Genomic DNA, 20,782 nt, shown 5'->3' with positions numbered 1-20,782 from the left:
CCCCTCAGGACGACAGGTGGGCTTTGAGTTGACAGAACAAGAACAGTCTCTTTGTTGAAATTCACTACAGTCAACAGAGCTGTTTGCATTTTATACTGAGGTTTTCATTCAAACAGTGTTGGGGAAAAATGTCTGCTGCAGCACAAACACCAGCTGACTTAAGGACAAACAAGTGCAGCTTTGTGAAAAGAACAGGACATTGCGCAAAAGAAGAATCCTTGACAATATGTTCATACAACTAGCACATACTTGAACTAAATCTGCTGAAAAAAGAGACTTAATATTTGTGCTGGGATACAAACTATGTCCATGAATTTGGGTCATACTGTAAAATGCAAAAACACAATGCATGTGTTCCACAGAAGTGCTTCCTATGCTTGTCATGACAAATTATTCAGTTTGGTTTTGCATATATTTAGTAAAAATATCTTAGGATTGCAGATGTTTTATCTTATTCTATTTTTATACTTCAACAATACTGAAAAAAATGCTAGATTTGAACACATTAAACAACTTTAAATCCTCTCACATTAAGTCAATATTCACATTTTATCTACAGTATTGCTTTGTAGATCCAAAGACTAAAGCACCAAATGACACACTCAGTATTTCAAGGGTCAAACAGGGTGAGAGCAAACACTTACCTCGTCCCATTCTGAGGTGAAAGAGGGAGATTTCTCTAGCCTCTTCTTGCCAGTGCTACAATTAGAAACAGACTCGCTACGGTTTCCCAGTCCTCCTTCCTCCTCACTAGGAGGCGACACGAGCAAGTCCGAGTCAGATTTGGAGAGGCTGCGAGCCAGTTTCAGGTCTCCAGGAGGGCGCATCCTGACCGAAGATACCGCGCCAGCCCCTGAGTCCCGGGGTTCTTTGTTCACAGTCGCATAAATTGCTTTTGGATCACAGTCTGTCAGGATGGCGGCCATACTGGGACGGCTAGGCTGGGGTGCAGCTGCTGTCACTTCCTCTTTTACTTTGGCAGCTTTCCGTGTTTCTGGATGGCCTTGGTTGGGCGGCAGAGCACCTGGAAGCCTGAAGGGCTCCTCACGGCAGTCGAAGACGGGAGAAGATCCGTGCAGGAGGCCAGTGAACTGCTCTGGGACACCTGCTCCTTGATCCTGGCTGAGCTGGGAGTTATCTAGACAAAAAGTGCAAAGGAAAGTCAGTGAAGAAAGAAACTAGTTTTGGAGTGCTGGAAAGTGGACTTCCAACTGAAGGGCAGATCCTTAGAGCAGGGCTAATAAGAAACCACCCACACAAGCCCTGAAACAGATCTGTAATTGTTTCCTACCAGGAGTGACGGAGAGAAAAAGAGGGAGAGAGAAGGGAAGGAGTAAGCAGAAGGCGTATGTTGGCTTGAGAAACGACTGAATTCCAGACCCAGCTTGCAACCGTCTGGCGACTAACTGCTGGTGTCTGACTGGATGTATTTTGTAACACGGAGGTGAAGCAAGTCATCCTCGTGAGTAGCTTCATATCACAGGCCTATTTATCTGTTGCGTCTGTTTTCCCAAAATGACACAACGCTAAGAATTCCCCCTGGTTGCTGACTTTCATACAAACATGCACGAGTTAAAAGCAAAAAGCACAACAACCATACCAAAATACACAAAAGAAATTGAATAAAAGAACTCCCTAAGAGGAGCGAAACTTACATCGGCTGCCTTCTCCAACGAAAACTCCTTAATGAGACTGAATGGCAAGTGCAATTAAAAACAATTAGATTTTGCTCCTCCCTCTCCTCAAGGAATTACTGCCACCTAAGCCTCTTTTCCGCAATCAAGTCAGACACAGCTTGGCAGTGCCTGTGGTCATCTATGCCTTAGCTTCAGAAAAACATATACCAGCGTGCGAGCCCAAACCTGTCGTTGTCGTCCTTCGCTCTGCACTGATGCGTGCTGTTGTCTGCCGTGTGACCAGCAACCCTCTGTGTTTTCTGCCTTCTAATTCTAGACCCTAATGGTGGCTCAGGAATGGAAATTTGAATCACCCTATCCTCCAGCAGGCAGACTCCTGATAATTAGTCCTGTGACACATGGTGTAGGAGTGTGTGCGTGGGGTGTGTGTGTGTGTGTGTGTGTGTGTGTGTGTGTGTGTGTGTGTGTGTGTGTGTGTGTGTGTGTGTGTGTGGACAGTCTGTGCCAGGGTGACAGGGTCAGAGGTGTTTGGTGACAGGGAATCTGGGGCAGTGACACCACAGGAAAGTAGTGACCTGTTGCGGCACTTTGTTTGTCCTTGAAAAAACAGCTTTATGGTAAACATGTAGCTGGTTCTCTCCAAGAGGGGAAACATCAAAAAGCAGGCTGAGAAAGAGCTCTATCTACAAAGAGCTCACCAAACTGCCTCATTACCGTGTCAGGGGCCATTTGCAGTTAGCGTGTCTGCCAAAGCAAGCCCTGATCTCCCCTTTTCACAAGTTATTAAACACTTGGACACGTAGAAAAAAAAACAGTGTGCGTGGGAGTATTTACGTGTGTTGTAAGGGGTGAGTGAGTGTACCGAACACATATGTCAGGATCACAGCCAAACACCCACCCTCTCCTTGGCAGCTCGGGAGTGTGAACGCCCTATGAGCACATCGGTGTAGTTCCAACAATCTCACATGGAGTTAACCCTTGCAGAGACCACTGTTCATACAGTTCTGCGGTGGAGAGCGTGCACAGAAACAAGTCGATGTTATTGCAATTATTACACATGGGTGAGGTCACTGGAGAGGTAGGAGATGTGTTTGGACTGGCAACAACAGCTTCATATCCCACTAATGATGTAGTGTTCGGTTTGCAGACAGTGTAGAACCAGTGCTGGCTGTCACTCCACCGTCTACAAGCCCAAAGTCAATTCATGTTCTACGTGTGGAAAAATCTACTGTTTTTACTGTAGAGTCAAACACATTTTGAACTCTGTGTCATGTACAGCAAAACATCAATAAGGAACTAACGGTCATCTTGTTGATATGCGGATATTAAAATTCTATTGACAGTGCCATTCAACTGACAATAACCACATCTGTCCTGAAAGTCAATATGCTATTATATTAGACACCTTACACATGCAAATAATAGGACATAGTATTGTGTGAAATCACGCACGAGGATTGTGTTAGTTGAGTTGCCAATGCATTAGGTTAACGGAATAGCTTTAAGTATTTGGTACATTTTGTCCTCAAGTAGTATATGTGGAAGTTTTTATGGGTAGTGTTCTGTGCCAAGCAGGTGATTTCTGTCTGAAGCTCCATCTGTTGCGGTTCATCTGCACTTTATAACAGCAAATTAAAGCAGTGTACATTTCTGTAGCAACTATTCAGCAATAAAAACTGTACAAGCCACACATCCATAGAACAAACTGCACTAAATAAGCTGCAAGTATACACCGAAGTTTGTTTCTTCACCACTGCTACTCATAACTGTGTGCTAATGAAGCCTGGCATTTTTATTATTACCCGTGGAGTATCGTGGGATGTTACTACGAGGGGTATATATATATATATATATATATATATATATATATATATATATATATATTTCAGAAATCCTATAAAACACCACATAGCAGTGTGAATCTGTTGGGAAGCACTGCATTCCTGCTGAGAACAGCACTGTGTTTGTGACAGACAATAAACACAACAATATCGCTGACTGTGCATACACCCTCCACCTGCCCTGATTGTGCTGAGGTTTGGTCCCTGACCGTCCTCACAGGGGGAAGAAATCGGACCACAGACCAGCTAAGGTACAAAGGAAATCACATCCACATGAGCAGAACCAAACGTTTAGGCTCAGCCAGCAGCCTGGGTTTATGTAACACACAAAAATCAAAAATATACATTTACCCTCCTGCAAACAAAAACCAAAAGCAGAGGGGGAAAAAAATCACAGAGAATTTACACAGAAACCAGACTTTGTGGTTTTTAAAATACGGAAAGGGGAATTTCACTCAAAAGTCAACAGAGATAACAAGGAAGGAATCAGGAAACATGGAAACAGAAACACAGAAACACTAAATGTGACAAAATTACTGCTTAAACTGTATCCACCTAATTTTCGTCAGCAAGAATAAGAAACAAATTCACATGCTCAGTGAAGACGCTTTCGATTTGTGTCTAACTGCATTGAGGTCAAAGAGTTCCCATGATTTATGGATTTTTTTTATAGCTACACAATTTATACTGATGCTGCTCAGTGGTTTGTTTGCAGCAAAATTGCAGAAAAATCTGTCGCACAAAATAATTTATCAATCCCTGCAAAACTATTAAAAAAAATCTCTCAGTTACTCCTGTAAAGGAACCACAGCTATCAATTCAACAAGCTTCTTCCTGCAGTCCATTTTGCAAACATGCTCCAAAAACATTTATTCAATGAGGATATCTGTATGTGTGTCAGCAAAACCCCAGAAGCCATGCTCCTCATCTCTGCTCCATGCTTGACTGGATGACGTGGCATATCCTGCTTTAAGCTGGAATGTGGATCGGAGATAGGAATGTCACAATCTGATCAAGAATTCAGTTTCGTATTGGCAATGAAATGAGTCTTTTCCACTTGCCAAAGAATGTCAATCAGCTGGCTCCTGACAAGCCAAATCCGCTCTGCTGCTTGAGAATGCCAATCGTGCACTGCCTGGCAGTGCTAATCCACGCCAGCCCATCTCAAATGCATTTCTCCGATTTCATTGACATGCTTGGCTCGTGATTTTCAAGACCGATTTGTCCAGTCCATCCTACCCTCACCCTCACAACATTACCGGCAGCAGTTGTTCTTCCTCGTTAGGCAGCTAAAATCGTAGGTCTGTGATCGTACTCACCTCCCGGCGCCCGTGAGCCCACCCGTCCATGAGGGTGCAGACTGTCTTTCGTCTTACTTGGGGCTCTGAGGTCATTTGGGGCGGTGGGTTTACGCTGAAGTGGGATGGAAAAGGAGAGAAAAGCTGAATACATTTACAGCTTTTAGTCAAAACTTACCCCCCAAACATTTCCTGCATTTTCAGTTAACCATACTGGCATGTGCTATTGCCTGGTCGATGAAACAGACTAATTATCCAGCTAGCCAAACACTGACTGAAGATGCTATCCCCTTGACTGCCTGCATTACAGTGATGGTGGCAGGTTTGTCTATATTAGCCATGATGTGGCTGAGCTCCGAAAACTGCAGATTGCAGCACAGATGACACCACGCTGCTCATCGATTTTGACTGGGCAGTTGAAAGGCAAAGCTAACCCAATAGGAGCTTGAAATAAAAGGCATGAGAGGATAATGTGGGCAGCAGGTGGGGTTGTAGGTGGGTGGCAGCAGTAATAAAAAGATGCTAACTGGCTGATAGATATGAAAAGGCAATAAAATGAGATGGTGGCAATAAATTGAGAGGACAGGTTTACAAAGACACACAGTGATGGGGGCCAGCTTAAGATGACTTCTGCCTTCCGCTGACATATGACTCAATCTCTGACTATGAGGCCATCATTTGCGTTATATAAGCTGCTATAGTCATATGATCATGCTCCTTATGTGCAGTTCAAACTGAAGCTGGGAGGCTGTCAAAGCTCCAATCATAATGTTTTTGTAAAATTCAGGCTGTACAAAATGAGACAAAAACTAAATTTATTTTTGATGCAGGAGGAAAGACCTATAGGCAAGAATAATGAAAGAAAGAGTGTTATACGTGCCTGAGGTAGGACACTGTTGGAAGACTGTATAGTGGTATTTTCATCTAAGGAGACAGAAAAAACACGAGTTAGAACAGATTGATGATTATCTTCAGAGTTACAGACAATCTATTGCCGGTTCCGACTGTCCGGAGACACATTCTGCTGAGAATGTGAATGTGATGTATAATAAAATCATGTATTATGCATGAAACCATTGTCAGTCTACACATCAGATGGACTTATGATTAATCTCTCTGCCTTTAAAACAGCACGGTTACGCAGACATGATAAAGCAGTTTTAAAGCAGATGGAAAAACGAATCATTTAACATTTCTGTCTAATTCAGGTGTAGAAGAAAATTTAAAAAAACTGAAAGTAATTCTTTTTTTCTAACACTATCATTTTATCCACTTAGGGGAGGCACGATGACATCAGCGATTACACACAGACCCTTCAGCTCAGTGACGTTTTCTCATGATGGTGGTGAAGCTCAGCAAGCTGGAAGGTCCTGAGGGAATAGTTTTAAAACACCTACATCAACAGCTAAGGATCAAAATGCCCTCCTAATTTAATCCCATTTAATCTGGTTATATGCGGTGCCATTCAGCAGGCACAACTAAGAATGTATGGCCACACATGGAGCTGAACTGTGTGTAGGATGCTGACCGGGGCAGGAATGCATTCAGGCTCTCTTATGCTCAGACAGCAGCAACTGAGCTTGAATGAGTTGAAAAAGTCTTTGGATAAAACAAACCCAGCTTTTTACTTGTGTTGCTTAAATCATGCCAGGAAAGCAGGATCGACAAGGTAAAGTGAGAGTAGTTAACCCAGAAACGTCTTTTCAAGATATATTTATAAAAAACACACTTTTTCTTCTAATTATTTGCTCCCACTGAATTCTACTAAAAGCACATAATTACCTTTATGGGATTGGGACTCCTGGCTGGGCGGTGGGACTTTGGTCTGTGCAGTCAGCAACAGCTCATATGTGTGATCCTCTTCCTCCTCCACAGGCTCTCCTCTCTCATCAATGTTGCTGCTAGTATACAGAGCCTGTAGAAACAGGGAAGAGAGCCGAGGTGAAGTGAAAGTTGGGGGACAAAAGATGAAAAAGAAAATGCAATGCACATCAAGCTATTTAGTATTCATAGTCGGTTATATTTTATGATCCAAATGTGTCCTTCTGCAAGGAAAACTGGAAAAGCAGAAAGTGTTTCAGGAGGGGGGGGGGAATCCTGAAAGTTACTGCCACAATACATCCTCTATGGTCAGCCACAGTTTAGACCAGACAGGTTCTCTGCTGACTTTTCCTTCACTTCTTTTCCACTTCACTTGTCCTTTTACGCCCCCGCTGCCTGCACCCCGTGCTGCACTCAGTTGAATATTTATTAAGAAGTCGTTTAAACTGAGCAGCAGCCGTGAAGAGATGAGTTGAGAAAAGGGTCGCAGTTAAAAAGAAGTGGCATTGTCGGTGACAGTTAATCATTTTCTAAACAACCTCTGTGTCATTAGACTAACAAAGCATGTCATACTTTCAGAAGATTAAACTTTTACAGGTCATTTTACTGCCATTACTACTTGTGAGCTGCTAAAAACAGTGAGAATCTACAGTGCTGGATGGCAAATGTTTCTTCTGGCTTTATGAGCTTAATTCCTCACCTCTGAGCTCACCTCCTCTTCGTGACCAGGGCCTGGGTGTGTTGACTGGACCAGACGATCTTTCTGTAAATGATAGGGAATAAAAGATGAAAATAATAATATTAATCTTCTTCTAAACAGCATTTTTTTTAAATGAAGTGCTAAATAAAAGAATTAAAAACAGCAATAAATCAGAAGTGGGAAAAAAATCAAGTTAAAATTCACACAAATATGATTTTCTTTTAAAGAATATTTTAAGAAGAGATTATAAAATAGTGATACAAAGAGCACATCTAATTTCAGCAGGTAAGTCATTGCATTTGGGGGCCTGGACTGTACAACCAAATACTCTTTAATTATTTAACCAACTGGGCCCTGGGAATGAAAAGAAGATCACCATCTGCTTATCTAAGATAAAACATATGGAGTATTATATCTGTAATATAGGTGGGGGATTGGTCATGGAAGGCCGTACAAGTTAACAGTAAAAAAAAAAAAAAGCGAAAATATGGCCAGTGCACAGAAGCCATTATGGGAGTTTTATGATCACATTTGACACAAAAATAATATGCAGTTGTTTACATTAAAGCAAGTTCAACATTAGGAAATGCAATGTAAACCCACTCTGTACCACAAGAGGAGGGCTGTGTGTCATATGCAGAGAGGACCACTATCTCCCTCTAGTGGGAGTTCTGCAATTCATCCCCAACAAAAACCCCAGACGAGCTCTCTGTCTTGCTGTGAACATTTACATGTGAGCTTCCAGTTAAACTACTGCTGACCTTTCCAGCTTCACTATCAGGCCGTCCTGAGTCTCTGTCAGAGGATTTGCCGCTGGTGAGGCTGTCCAAAGAGTGGCAGGAAGTGGCTTCAAACAAAGCTTCATACGGGCTCTCCTCCTCAGGCCCCGGAGCCAGCCCCGAGATTAACTCGCTCACCTTCTCCAGATCTCCTAAAAAATATGCTGAAATTATTACAGGCGCAAAGACAGACAAGGCAGACAAATTTTCAGCTCAAAGAAATAATCATAGCATTCTCTGGCTTGGTATTTATCCTGCTGACTGACTTGCTGCTGCTACACTACAGACCCTATTTCTAAGTTCGGACATCTGGTGGATCTTACCCTTTTTCCTCGGGCTGGGACTCTCCTGAGGTGGAGGAACTGGTGGAGGAGGGAGGTCAATGTCGGGGGGTTTTCCAGTCATGTGACCTGTAACAAACAGGAGATTGTACCACAGCTGTTTAATGTCATATCAAGGGGATTCTTCCCACTGCAGGTCTGTTTGCACATTCGCCCTTTACCAAGGATGAAAGCAGCTATTCCTCTGGTCTTTTTAGAGGGCACGTCCTTGACAATGTCCAGCGCTGTCAGGCCCTTCTGGTCGACAATGTTCACATCGATACCTGTCAAACAACAACAGGAACAGTCGGTACTGGTAGCAGTCAAGTCCTATGTGTGGAATCTTTCTAATTATACAGGCTGTGTTGATGAAGAGCAGCAAGTGATTCGAGCATTGCATGGGAGGTCTGACCTGCACTGAGAAGTTTCTGTACCACATCTGTCTTCCCAAACAGGGCTGCTTCGTGGAGGGCGCTGCCTTTCTCCGTCTGAGGAGAAATTAAGGGGCCAGAATTGAAATAAAGACAGAACATATAGTACAACCATGTGTGGCACAAATGCGATTATTTTGAACATTAAACATCATGTTTATTTCCTTCTACATTTGTCAGATTAATCAGTTTAGCCGACTGTAGTCCGTTTCCCGCACCCACATTAGAGTAAGATAAACAGTGTATGGCGGCGACCAGATTTATGCCCACCACCCAGTCCACTTCTTTACAGGCAATTATGTGGTTGAGGAATCAAAGCAGATCATTTTTCAGCTCACAGGGCCATGCTAATTGAAATCTGCAGGATGCAGGGCCTGAAGGATGCTGAACAGACTCCACATCCTTGATTCAGAGGAAAGGAGGACAGAGTAAGGGGAAAAGTATCTCCAGACAGATGGGTGGCACAGTTTGATGTGGAGTCAGAGCCACAGGGCCCACCAGGGGGAGCAAGGCCAGCTCTGCTTTGATACCACAGCAGTTCCTCTGCAAACCAAGAGCTTAAGAGTTTTACATTTAATCTCTTCGCTTTGGTAGGAAGTAGCAAGGGGAAGTGCTGCAAGAACAGATTACGTTGCCCAACATGATTTGGGCCATGGCAAAATATTAAGAAACGCTTGGAAACAGAAGCTTTCACATTCACACCGACACATATAGACAAAAGCACACCTCATAGTTGATGTCCATGCCAGCATCCAGTAGCACCTCCACCACAGACAGGTGTCCGTTTCGAGAGGCCAGATGCAGCGGTGTGTGTTTCTTGGTGTTACAGCTTAGTAGGTTGGGGTGGGCGCTGAGCAGCAGCTTGACTACCTCCAGACGGCCGTACAGCGCAGCCAGGTCCAGTGGAGTCTCAAATTTGTTGTTCCTCATGGTGGGATCCGTCAGTTCCTCCAGCAGCAGCCGCACCACCCGAGAGTGGCCATACTGGGCGGCACAGTGCAGCGGCGTCTCGTTGTCATTGTTCTGTTGGGGGTTGATAAATTGGTGAGAGGCAGCACGTGAAAATGCCAAAAGAGACACAGGAAGTTAAGTAACATATCAATGAAATAGAGGAAAACACAACGGAATGGAGATGGCTGAATCATGATGTTAACGAGTAAGAAAAGGTGACTCGGCGGAGTCATCGTGAGAGGAAACCAATCAGTGCATAGAGCCCACCACATTAGCAGATTAAAAGGTCATGAAAAAGCACGAACCATAATGAAGCGCACAGCGATTCCCGGGGGGCGATATCTGGCAGAGTGGGGAGAGGCTGGCAGACATGCATGGCCTAATGAAGACAGGTGCTGGGGGTGGCACCTAGCGCCAGGGGCAGCAGGGTGCTAGCAGAGACCCAGGGAGACACAGGCAGGTGGGGAATTAGCAGAGACATGGGCCGCTTTGACAAGAGGTCAGAGTGCACTGGCTCTGCATAGTCACAAAGAGTGAGACGTGTACGAGGCACTTTTGTTGTTGCTCGCTCATCAGAACACAGGAACAGCAAGAGCCATGGGAAATTTATGTGTGTCTAACAATTGGGAGGTTGAGGTGAGCAGTAGCAGGTGGAACAAAAAGTGAGTGATGTATTTCTGAGAAAGAATGCATGATGGTGATGGAAAAACAAAAACTGAATTTGTACACTGAAAAGGGTCATTGTTACAATTACTAACAGCACCATGACTGACTAAAAATGATTTTCGTTGGCAGATATTTGGGCAGCAAATAGCTCATTATAATTTCCAGAAGCCAAAGCTGATGTCTTCAAATACTTTGTTTTGTTCACATTAGGGCTGGACCCGAATATCCCAAATATCCGAATACTCGTTCGCTACGGCGGTATCCGGATATTAATTTTGGTATGCGAATACCCCCCAATCCCCATCGGACGTTACGGGGCAGAACGAATATTGGGATATTCGTCTTTAATAGGGCCCGAATATTCAGAGGCCAGACACCACTATTCAGGCCAGCCCTAGTTCACATCAACAGTCTAAAACTCAAATATCCTGAGATTACAAGTATATAAAACAAGAAAAACAGCAAGCTTTCATACTGAAGAGCAATATTTTTTAAAAGAAAATTCATGTACTAAAACACAAATATATAATCCACAAGGTCAGGGCGACGATCGATGCAAGGCTAATGTTACAAATTAAGATATATTCAACTTCAACATAAGTAATTAAAGCAAAAATTTATTTTCCCAAGATTTGAAAAAGCAGGTCTGACAATGAAGATGTCTGTCATAGAAATGTAGCTTTTGTATTTTAAGTTTGTTGACTTTGCATGTCAGTCTATAAAAAGAAAATTGTGCTTTCAAATTTAATGTATTATTTAAAAATCTAATCTTGGTAATCTGCACTGAAAATTCTATAAATAGGACTTGTCCATATAATTTGGGACAAGACTAGGATCTGATGCAAAGACATTGTTAATTAGTCACTATTGCTCTCAGATGGAACAGACAAGTTTTAGACAAGTGCAAATGGCAGCCCATTCAGCTACGCATTTACTGGTTAACTGAGGTAACTGATTAACTATTTCCTCAATAATAAGCACAACATGACAAATAAAGGTGTAGAGCTCGCCAGATGAAAAGTAAACTCAGTACTTTTGTGTATCACAAAATGCAATAGTAAAATCAGAACTGTGACAAAATAGTGTGAACACCTTAAGATTGGTCAGTAGTGGATGGACGCCCTTAATATTCACATTACAGTAATTCACTGCATGCAAAAGCAAAAAATATCTTCTCTAACTTATTTGACAGTGTTTTTAAAACATCCGCACTGGAAGAAAACAAGATAACAGACAGCCAGATAAACCAGCAATTAAAAGCAGTAATTACAACATCAACTCAGTAAGTGGTGCTTATTGGATTTAGGGAGTCACATGCAGCAACCAGATCAATGTCTAATAGACATGAGAACCTCCAGCACAGCTGATGAGCTCTACAGTGAGCAGCCAGCAGGGGGCAAACCCGGAGCCTCAGGAGCCAATCTGGCTGAGATAACCCATTCAAAACACACACAGAGATAACATGAATAGTCATAAGAACACACTGCGCTGCTGGGTTTTTATGTAGGAAATGAGGGAGCAGCGGTAAATTAAAAAAAACACTGTGCAATCACTGCTCTCAGTCTTTTAAGGTGTGTCAGAATTGCGAACGTGATTCTTTGCAAACAAGGAAGAAGACCTGTACAACTCCACAGCTCTAATTAAATATTGTGTACAGATGGGTGTGGCAGACATTGCCAGTTATTGTGGAACCACATGCTCAGAGTGTCAGTCATTCCAGACGCCCAGATCCACCTACAAAAGGCTGACAGCTGGTGCGAGAAGCCCCCACATGGACATGCGTGGTGCCAGTTTGGTTGCCTCCCAGAGGAACGTGCCAGCTGTGCCACTGAAGACAGGCCATGTCGTGCAGGGGGCAACAGGGCAGTTTTAGACAGGTGTCACGAGCCCCTTCACTGATACTCTCACAAAGACCTGGCGCCAGATGGGATCAGCAGGTATCTCATTCATTGTTAGGGGGAGAGAGTGGGATTGAGGGAGTATTGTACTCTGCTGGCAAAGCAGGTCACTGCTTGAGCAAAGAGGCAGGAGGTGGAGCCAAGAGAAACAAAACGACACCTGCCTATCAAAAGAGGGGACAGACAGGCCGGTAAACTCTCTCTCGGGTGAAGTAAGCCAAACAAAACAAATGCAAAAAGATTTAAATCAACCTTTCCTGAGAAGTAAACAAAACCAGCCTCAGTTTTCGCTGCTTGGGTGGTTTTATCAGATTGGTTTGCAATTTTTGTTAACTTGTGTGCACGTCTTTGCCACAAAACAAATGCAAATGAGCAGACTTACTCAAGAGCGTCTGTCTTTCATCTGTGACGTACCATCGAGCATTTGTCACGGCATTTTACAGAGGTTTACTCAGAGTATTTAGATGACTTCAGTGGGCAAATATACGCGCTGTGATTACATCAGCATGATTCACTTCCTCAAATATGCAGGTCTGCTGTGTTAATAGTAACTTAAGCAAATCTAACACAGAACATGTTTTTAATTTGCTTTTTTTTCATAATGCTGACTATTTTCTAAGCTGCAGCAGAGATAAAAAGAAAGAAGAAAATCCTCGGAGAACAAAGGTCCAGCTGGCAGGGAGTGCGAGAGTTGCACTTTAACCATGAAGAAATCAGTGCACCCCTAACATACAATGAAACCAGGCAAAAACTGGCCAAACGAATAACGAGGTATTCCCAAAACATGCCCCCCCCCCCAATCACAGTCCGTGAGAGTGCAGCAAACTGCACGAGGTGGACAGACACTGTGACCTCAGTGCTTATGATCATGTTAACACCAAGTGTCTGGCCTGCCAGTGTGCTGGTCAACGCACTGGAGCAATGTGTCAGCCAGCATCTGATCGCGTTAAACATGGTTGACCGGCCGTTTGACTCACTGATAGGAAACAAGCAGCAATGACACACCGAGCCTCGCCTCCACTGATGTCAGCAATGCTTAACCTGTTATTCACACAGAGGCCTCCCACTGCAGGGGAAAGTAACTCCCAAACACCTCTGTCACTTGTGTTTCTCGTTGGATTTTAACTTTTAAATACATGCACTTTTTGCAAAATAGTTTTATACTCCAATAGCTGCAAATCAGGAGTAAACTATGAACCAAACTTTTGCACTTTCTCCCTCGTTAAAGTGATTCATGTGAAGTTCATGTAGTATAAACACAGCACATAATATCCAGCATGTTTATAGCTAAAAATGTGACTTTCCTGTGCAATATTATAATTATGTGCTGCTACATGCACACACCTGCAGGAAAAGTCCATACAAGTTTTTTTTTTATATCCGCATTATACTGTACATTGTACATCCTTGCTGATTTGGGAAATGATTTATTCATTAGCCCTGGAAGAATAATGCTTATGAGCACAAGCCACCACTGTGCAGTCTATTCCACAGTTGCTGCACAAGAGTTGTATTAATATTCACCAGCAAGACAAACAGCATCTTGTCATTAAAGCAATCGGAAAAGAAAAGTAAACATTGCATAAGAGGAACTAAAAATGCGTCGACTGGTTTGAAACTAATTTTAGCAGACTGATTGCCTAGCAGCACACAAATCTGACTTGAAAACACACAGTGGTACCCAGTCAGTGTCTAATTTTTGTGGTGAGACACTTCTATTGTTATATAAAAAGGATTCAGTTGGATTCCAGCTTGATATCTCTTATTCTATAAATACAAGGATCAGCCTTATCTCCTCTGTGCTGCCACAGGCCACGTGAGCAGTCGAACAATCATGTACTAACAAGACTGAGCTCTGAAGGCTGTTGCGCAAAATGGCACCGATGACTAGCTGCCTTGCTGGGAAAGAGATTAGAATTCATATGGCTCAGCTAAGACTTCCTGGACAGTACAAGTTTTTTTTTTTTTTAAGGAAAATCCTGTCTTTACTGTGGAGCTGCAGACAGCCTAAAACCTCATCCTGATTTAGACCTCAGCGCATGTCAAACAAGAGGAGATTAAGATCTCCAGCGCTGTCTGACTGCCGCTGATTGATAAACCCCGGTTAACCAAGAACATCTGGAGATTACACTTCATTGTGTTTTCATGCTGCAGAATATTCCGAGACGGGGAGGAAAAAGACGCAGAGTGACAGAGCGAGGAGGAGGATGTTATGATTCTCACAACCAGAGGCCGGGAGACGGTAACGCGGTCTGACGAGCGACCTCTGTCACGTGACGCGCTCGCTGGCAGCAGAGCGAGGCGGCGCTTACGTCAACCTGGCCCCCGGTAGTGGTAGTAGTAGTGGTGGGTGGTGGTGGAGGGGTGGGCCGAGCAGCTGTTGCAGCTAGTGCGCCAAAGGGCTGCCAGTGCTCACTGCATGCCAGCGTCCATTGTCACAATCTGAAATCCGACCAGCCTCTGTGCATTCAAACAAACCATGGATCTCACACACAAGCACAGGAGGGTTTCCCCAGCACCTCCAAACAAACAGAAATGTTTCAGATGATTATATTCCAGCTGCTTTTATACAATCCTGGCTTCATTAATTCATTCCCCTCCTCAGTATAGACAATATAAGCCCTATGTAAACAATAATTAACAAAGGATTTATGACAAGAGCTGCAGCATTAGTTATCAACTGTCCAACTATTTTAGTAATCAATTAATTTGACATTTTTTTTTAAAAGCAAGAATAAATTCCCTATTTTTTTTGCTGGTTTCTTTACTCCTCCATGACAGCAAAATGTAATTCTTTTGGGGTGTACAGAAAACAACATATACAAGGTGTCCCAGAAAAATGACAACATTTGAGATGTCGATATCGGAGTGGTTAGGAGAAATGATACTTAACAGGATTCATTTTGGACATAAAATGTTTTATTCTACAAAGACAATGCATGTCTATTCCTGAAAGCAGAAAAAAATGATTACACTTTTTGAGGAAAAAGAGCAAACAAATTTTAAACAAATTATAAGGTGATGAAGTGATGTCAGTTTTTTGGGACATCCTGTATAACAGATGTCATCTTAGGAATAGTGAAACTGTGACTTTAAAAAATAAAAAAATAAAAAAATTTCTTACATTTTATTGACCAAACAATTAATCAGTCAGGGGAATAATCAACAGTCAAAGCCGTAGTTAAAGCACACTATGTAAAATTGTTATGAGCAGATATAAGCTTTTTTTTTAGTTTTAATGTACAGCATTTGTATATACCTATAGCACCTCCTATTAAGACATTTTTAACAAAATTCTGGAATCAATTTATCAACCTTTTATATCACTTATATTATTATCTTGAATTGACTGTATTTCAGACATTTAATTGTTCTTGACAAGTAATCTGAAGGATGTCAGCCTGCTCTATTGATATTTTTCTGAAACAATTTTCTCCTATTTTACATTTAGAAATATTGGCAGATTAATCAATAACGAAATCAATTGTTAGTTGCATCTAGAGCATTTTTTCCCCATTTGTAAGGAGCCTAAAATACCCAGTGTGAATTCCCTGTGTGTTCCTTTCATTAAATGCACAGCAACAATAACATTAAGGCTGGCTCTAACAATGCATTTTTATTTGAACACTGTCACACATTCCAGAGTAAACAGGCCCTGCAGTCCGGTAATGACATGAATGTCTAACTTGCTTCCTGCCGTACATTATGATTCTCTTTTTCTCCTTTCTACAGGAAAGATTAGTTTTTCCTTTCATACTCCACTTGATTAAATGGGACACGCTTTCCAAACGTAACTACATAATTCAAAGCTTTTTTGAAGTAGATACCATCTCTCCTCCTGCAGCGAGAAATTGCTCCAACTAGCACAGAAGACACTCACAAAATTGCAAATTTGCAAGAACGACAATGGAGAAATCCTCCTGATCTTTTTGCCAAATAGCGAGATGTTCCCTACAGGCCTCTACAATCATGCTTTAACCACTTTTTGGCGCGACAGAGACAAGAACAAATCCTGGAGGACAGGCTGAGTAGGATGTGTTGATGAGGCAAAAAGCTGGACACTGAAGTGGCAGACAGAGGGGATAAGTGAGCGTGCTGTCAGACTGCAAACACTGTGCCTAGAGGAAGGAAGGGAAGCTCCGCTCTACTTGATAATGAGGTGACCAAGTCAGAAAAATGACTTCTGCTGCTGCCGTCAGCAATTTTCACAACACAGACAGAGAAAGAGATATCAACCATTTCCTCTCTGCATATTCGCTTAGATCTGCCCAATGCCGAAATATTTCACCTTTCTCTTCATTAAAGCGTAATTTCTTCAACCTTCCTGACATTGTGTTTCATTATGTTTGAATGTGTGCAGGGTCACGTACAGAGCATCTGAGCCTGGGTCGGAACTCACCAACATGTATTGCATTAGACGTGTGACCTATATAAGAAGATGAAGCCTGGGTGAGAGGTAGCGTGATATGAGTCTGGGCAGACCAAGGGCTATAGCTTATTACAGTGTAATACAGGATATACAGTAATTAAGAGAAAGGAGGTCAGTGATAAAAATGATTTAATGATGACCGCACGTAGGCTTTCTGCCACACTGCATTTAAAAATTCCGTTCTACGTTAAGCACTGACTTTTCTTCACATTCAGAAATAATGATTGCTAAAAAATAATATTAAAAAAGCCCTGTAATGTTAAATTTCTCCTTTGTGAGATTAATAAAGTCTATCTTATCTTATCTTATCTTATTCCTAAGATTATTCTTTATGCAATTACAAAGAAGTATAGTTTAAGAGGGAATTTACCAAGTGATTATTTTCATAATGTATTATTCAGTTTGTCGCATGAATTATACAGAGTCAATAAACAGTGAAAATGAGGTTTCGGATAAAAACTGTCCAAAGATATGATGATCAGCCACAACAGATGACAGATGAAGATTGATTCTAAGGGCGTCTGGTTACAGTGCAATGTTCTGCCAGTAAACCTTTCTTGGCATTCATGTGGATGGTACTTTGACATGTAACCCACATCTAGACATTAATGCAACCAAGCATACCCCCCATGGTGGCAGCAGTCCCCAGCACTAGCAGCCTTTCCCAGCAGGACAATCCTATCTGTCAAATCGCAAAAAAAAATCCCAATTTGACTGAGCATCTGTGGAGACGCACCGCAATAAACCCGATCTACACCGATCCCATCCCACAACCCACAGGAACCAAAGGAGGATCTCCTGCCAACAGCCGGACGCCAGACACCACTGGACACCCCTAAAGGCCCCATGCGGATGAATTTGCTCTTCATCTACCAGACTCCAGATGCTAAAAGAGTGCTTTTATGCACAGTTTCTAGGACGACATGTACTGAACCTGTATAACCCGAATATTCAGGTGAGAGAGTGGTCAGATCCTGTGGTTTGAAAGATCCTCAAAGTGGCCGACTCACAGAGCACACTATCAGCAGGAGAGAAGATAGTGGTGTAATGAATAAACATTAGTCTGGCTGGCTTCCTGGACCTGGATGACAGAACTGGATCCAGCCCAGGCACACTTCTTTAGTGTCCCTGAAGACGAAACTGTAGTCCTCCCTGAGCCCTGGAGAGCCTCATCACACACCCTACTCGCCACGCTAGCTTACTTTGCACAAACACAGCATCTCTCCGCTGGGTTACTCGCCACCTCTGCAGGACCAATAAACCGTGACACCGTTACTATGACAACGTCCCACCTCTTCCTCTCCTCAGCAGAGCAAGCTCGCAAGCGCGAACTGGGCGGCAGGAGGAGGAAGGGGGCATACACTTGTGCACGCTCAGACAGACAAACATGGCATGGCAATCTCTCTTTGATGCTGATGCAGAGAGACTGGTACACTGAAACCCTCCTCCCCTCCTCCTCCTCCTCCTCCTCCTCTTCATGAGATGGCGCTATGGTGCTGGAGTGTGATGAGGCAGGAGGTACTACGCACCCCGCCCACTCAGTCACGTGATGCCATCAGCCATGACCACAACCAGGGGCCAGAGCATCCACCACTGCATCCACGTTTCTGATTTATTCATAACAACGCATCAATTATTCAGGTTCATGACCAGGTAGTGGCACCAAAAGTATCCCAAAAGTGTTTACATTATCATTTAAAATCTCCACAGAACGCCAGACTGAATGGCAAATCCATCAATTAGACTGAATAAAAAAGAGGCAGTTGGACAAACGCTACGACTGCAGCGGCAGAATTCCCGCTGATATATGGCAGCATTAAAGAAAGCCAGCCTTCCCATCCAAACGCTAAGAAGATTAGTCCAGGGGAAATGTGACAATGTACAAAAATAGTGTGCAGCTTTATCTCCAGGCCTGGGTGGGTTTCCAGCTCCTCCTGCGGAAAAATCAAATCATGGAGGGACCAGCGTGTTCACACTGTTTCAGCGCTCTAACCGTGAGGGTGACACTGGCAGAGACCGTATCAGCTCTGAGGCTCTGCAAACCTCTGGGGCTTCCCTGGGTAGCTGCTCTAAATGAAATATAGAGGCCTGATGGTGTATAGTGTGTGCATCATACATTAACATTGCATCCGTAACCTAAAATCTGCCTATAAGATGCTCTTGGTCTCTGCTGAGAGGTATTTATCAACATCAGAGAAAAATAAGACAGTAGTGTTGAAATGTTAGTGGGCTAATATATTATTCAATCATCAGAAAATGTATTATTTATAATTACATAATCATGGCACTGATGATTTTAACAAGAAGACACTAGAGCCACGCTAGCAGCCCTGTGGGGATGTACTTGACTAAAGTAGTGGTGCTTTGAGTTAAGAGCTAACCTCAACATGCTCCCAATGATAATGCAACATGCAAGTAGTGTTTACAACGTTCAGCATCTTAGTTTATGCTGCCAACATGCTAACATTTGCTGAAAACAAAATATTTATAGTGCTGGTTAAGTCATTAGTTTTTCCAGGTATTTGATAATAAACCAAACAAATGAAAAGGCTCTCAATGAAAAGAGAATCTAAATTATTTCTATTTATGCTCAGGGGGACATGAATGTGTGTAAAAAGAATCACATTGACTCATCTGTTTAGACATTTTACTAAAAAAGACAAACATCAGTCTCACAATGGCCACCAAGGAAAAAAAGACTGTTAAGTAGATGCAAAGACATATTAGTGCTGAATGAAAGAATCTTTGTCTGAGTGTCTGGTCTTCACTTTTCTTGTTAACTGTTCATCTGATCTACTTGACACTTTCTGTTTGTATTTCTGTGGACCCCAGAAAGTGCAGAGTTGAAGTTGAAGTTTTTTTCTTCATATCAGTGATCCCTCGTATTTTTACTAAAAATAAAGATAAAAATAAAAAGCTGTTTTCTGCAGACCTCTACATGAAACCCAACATTTGTCTCGGCACAGCGACTGCGCTACAACCGCAGCTTTGCGCATGTTCTGCAGTAGTCTATATGTGCAGAAAATATATACCATGAGCTAATTAACATGTGAAATATTTATGGAATAAAGCCCTCCGAGCAGACTGGAAAGTAGCATAATAACAACAACTACGCATCCCTGGTGTCTGCAGCTGTACATATGGGAATCCACAAGGGAGTTTAATGAAGGTTCAAGTTGTCCATCCATCCATCCATTCTCTATACACCGCCTTATCCTCACTAGGGTCGTGGGGGGCGCTGGAGCCTATAGGTTCAAGTTGTCGCAGTCGCTATAGGCAACATCATCAAAGCCAACTGTATGACAACGGGCACTGTGGTGTATATTAATATGTAGTAAGGGAAATCTGTGCTATGAACCAAAGATGTGGCTCGAATGACTAATAAACTGACACCGCCAGTCTTCAAGCCATACTGCTAGCTTGAAAAAAAAAATACTTTGTGGGTTACAGCTTAACAAGTATTATTGTCACAACACAATCTACTCCAATTCAAATTTGAATTGAGCATCATGGTAATTATTTGTCATGTTTTTAAGGCATAAATGATTCATATTATTTGAAAAAATAATGATTTCATCAATAATAAAAACAACCATTAGTTTCAGTAGTATCATAATTCATCCATTAGGCGTTCATTTTGCAGCATTATGCATTCCCCTGGTATCCACTAGTCAACAGTGCTGTGTGTTGGTGGCAGGTTTTACAGAAGACTTACTGTAAGCTACTACATCTTTATGCCCTCCACTGTTGGAAGAGTAATACTATAATGGTTGTTACAGCTTTAATTGATGGTGTGGTTTGTATCAGCCAATATTTTCTCTACAGCTGGCTATGTAGTGCCAACAACTGCGCTGCTTCAGGCTGTAAAAGTTTCTTTTAAAAAACAAATTCACTCAGTGTTTCTTACCCATAGGAAAAAAAAGTCTCACAAATCACCTACAGTGGACCCTGGAGAGCTGGTATTTACCGAACATTCAAGGGAATTTCCACTTAAAGCCTAATTTATGCCTG

General features: G+C 42.5%; 1 protein-coding gene across 7 annotated transcripts in view; it reads right to left on the bottom strand.

Moving 5' to 3' along the window:
* The window catches only part of LOC110961619 (ankyrin repeat and SAM domain-containing protein 1A), a 66,943-nt gene that overhangs the window by 32,655 nt on the left and 13,506 nt on the right, over positions 1–20,782 (bottom strand). For 5 of the 7 annotated variants that reach the window (XM_051949725.1, XM_022209304.2, XM_051949727.1 and 2 more), the window contains exons 1-2: positions 4,798–4,945; positions 645–1,138 (exon numbers count right to left, since the gene is read on the bottom strand). In XM_051949725.1, coding sequence (XP_051805685.1) covers positions 645–1,138; positions 4,798–4,930 — 627 coding nt within the window. In that variant the 5' untranslated portion in view covers positions 4,931–4,945. Of the gene's footprint in view, positions 1–644; positions 1,139–4,797; positions 4,946–5,656; positions 5,701–6,558; positions 6,692–7,297; positions 7,361–8,058; positions 8,229–8,399; positions 8,487–8,578; positions 8,681–8,808; positions 8,885–9,553; positions 9,851–20,782 lie in introns of those variants that run through there. The other 2 variants (XM_051949732.1, XM_051949731.1) reach the window with 1 other exon arrangement.

Source organism: Acanthochromis polyacanthus, chromosome 6 (assembly GCF_021347895.1).
Source record: "Acanthochromis polyacanthus isolate Apoly-LR-REF ecotype Palm Island chromosome 6, KAUST_Apoly_ChrSc, whole genome shotgun sequence".
In the NCBI taxonomy this organism is placed as follows: Eukaryota; Metazoa; Chordata; class Actinopteri; family Pomacentridae; genus Acanthochromis; species Acanthochromis polyacanthus.
This window is presented reverse-complemented; position numbering and strand designations above follow the sequence as displayed.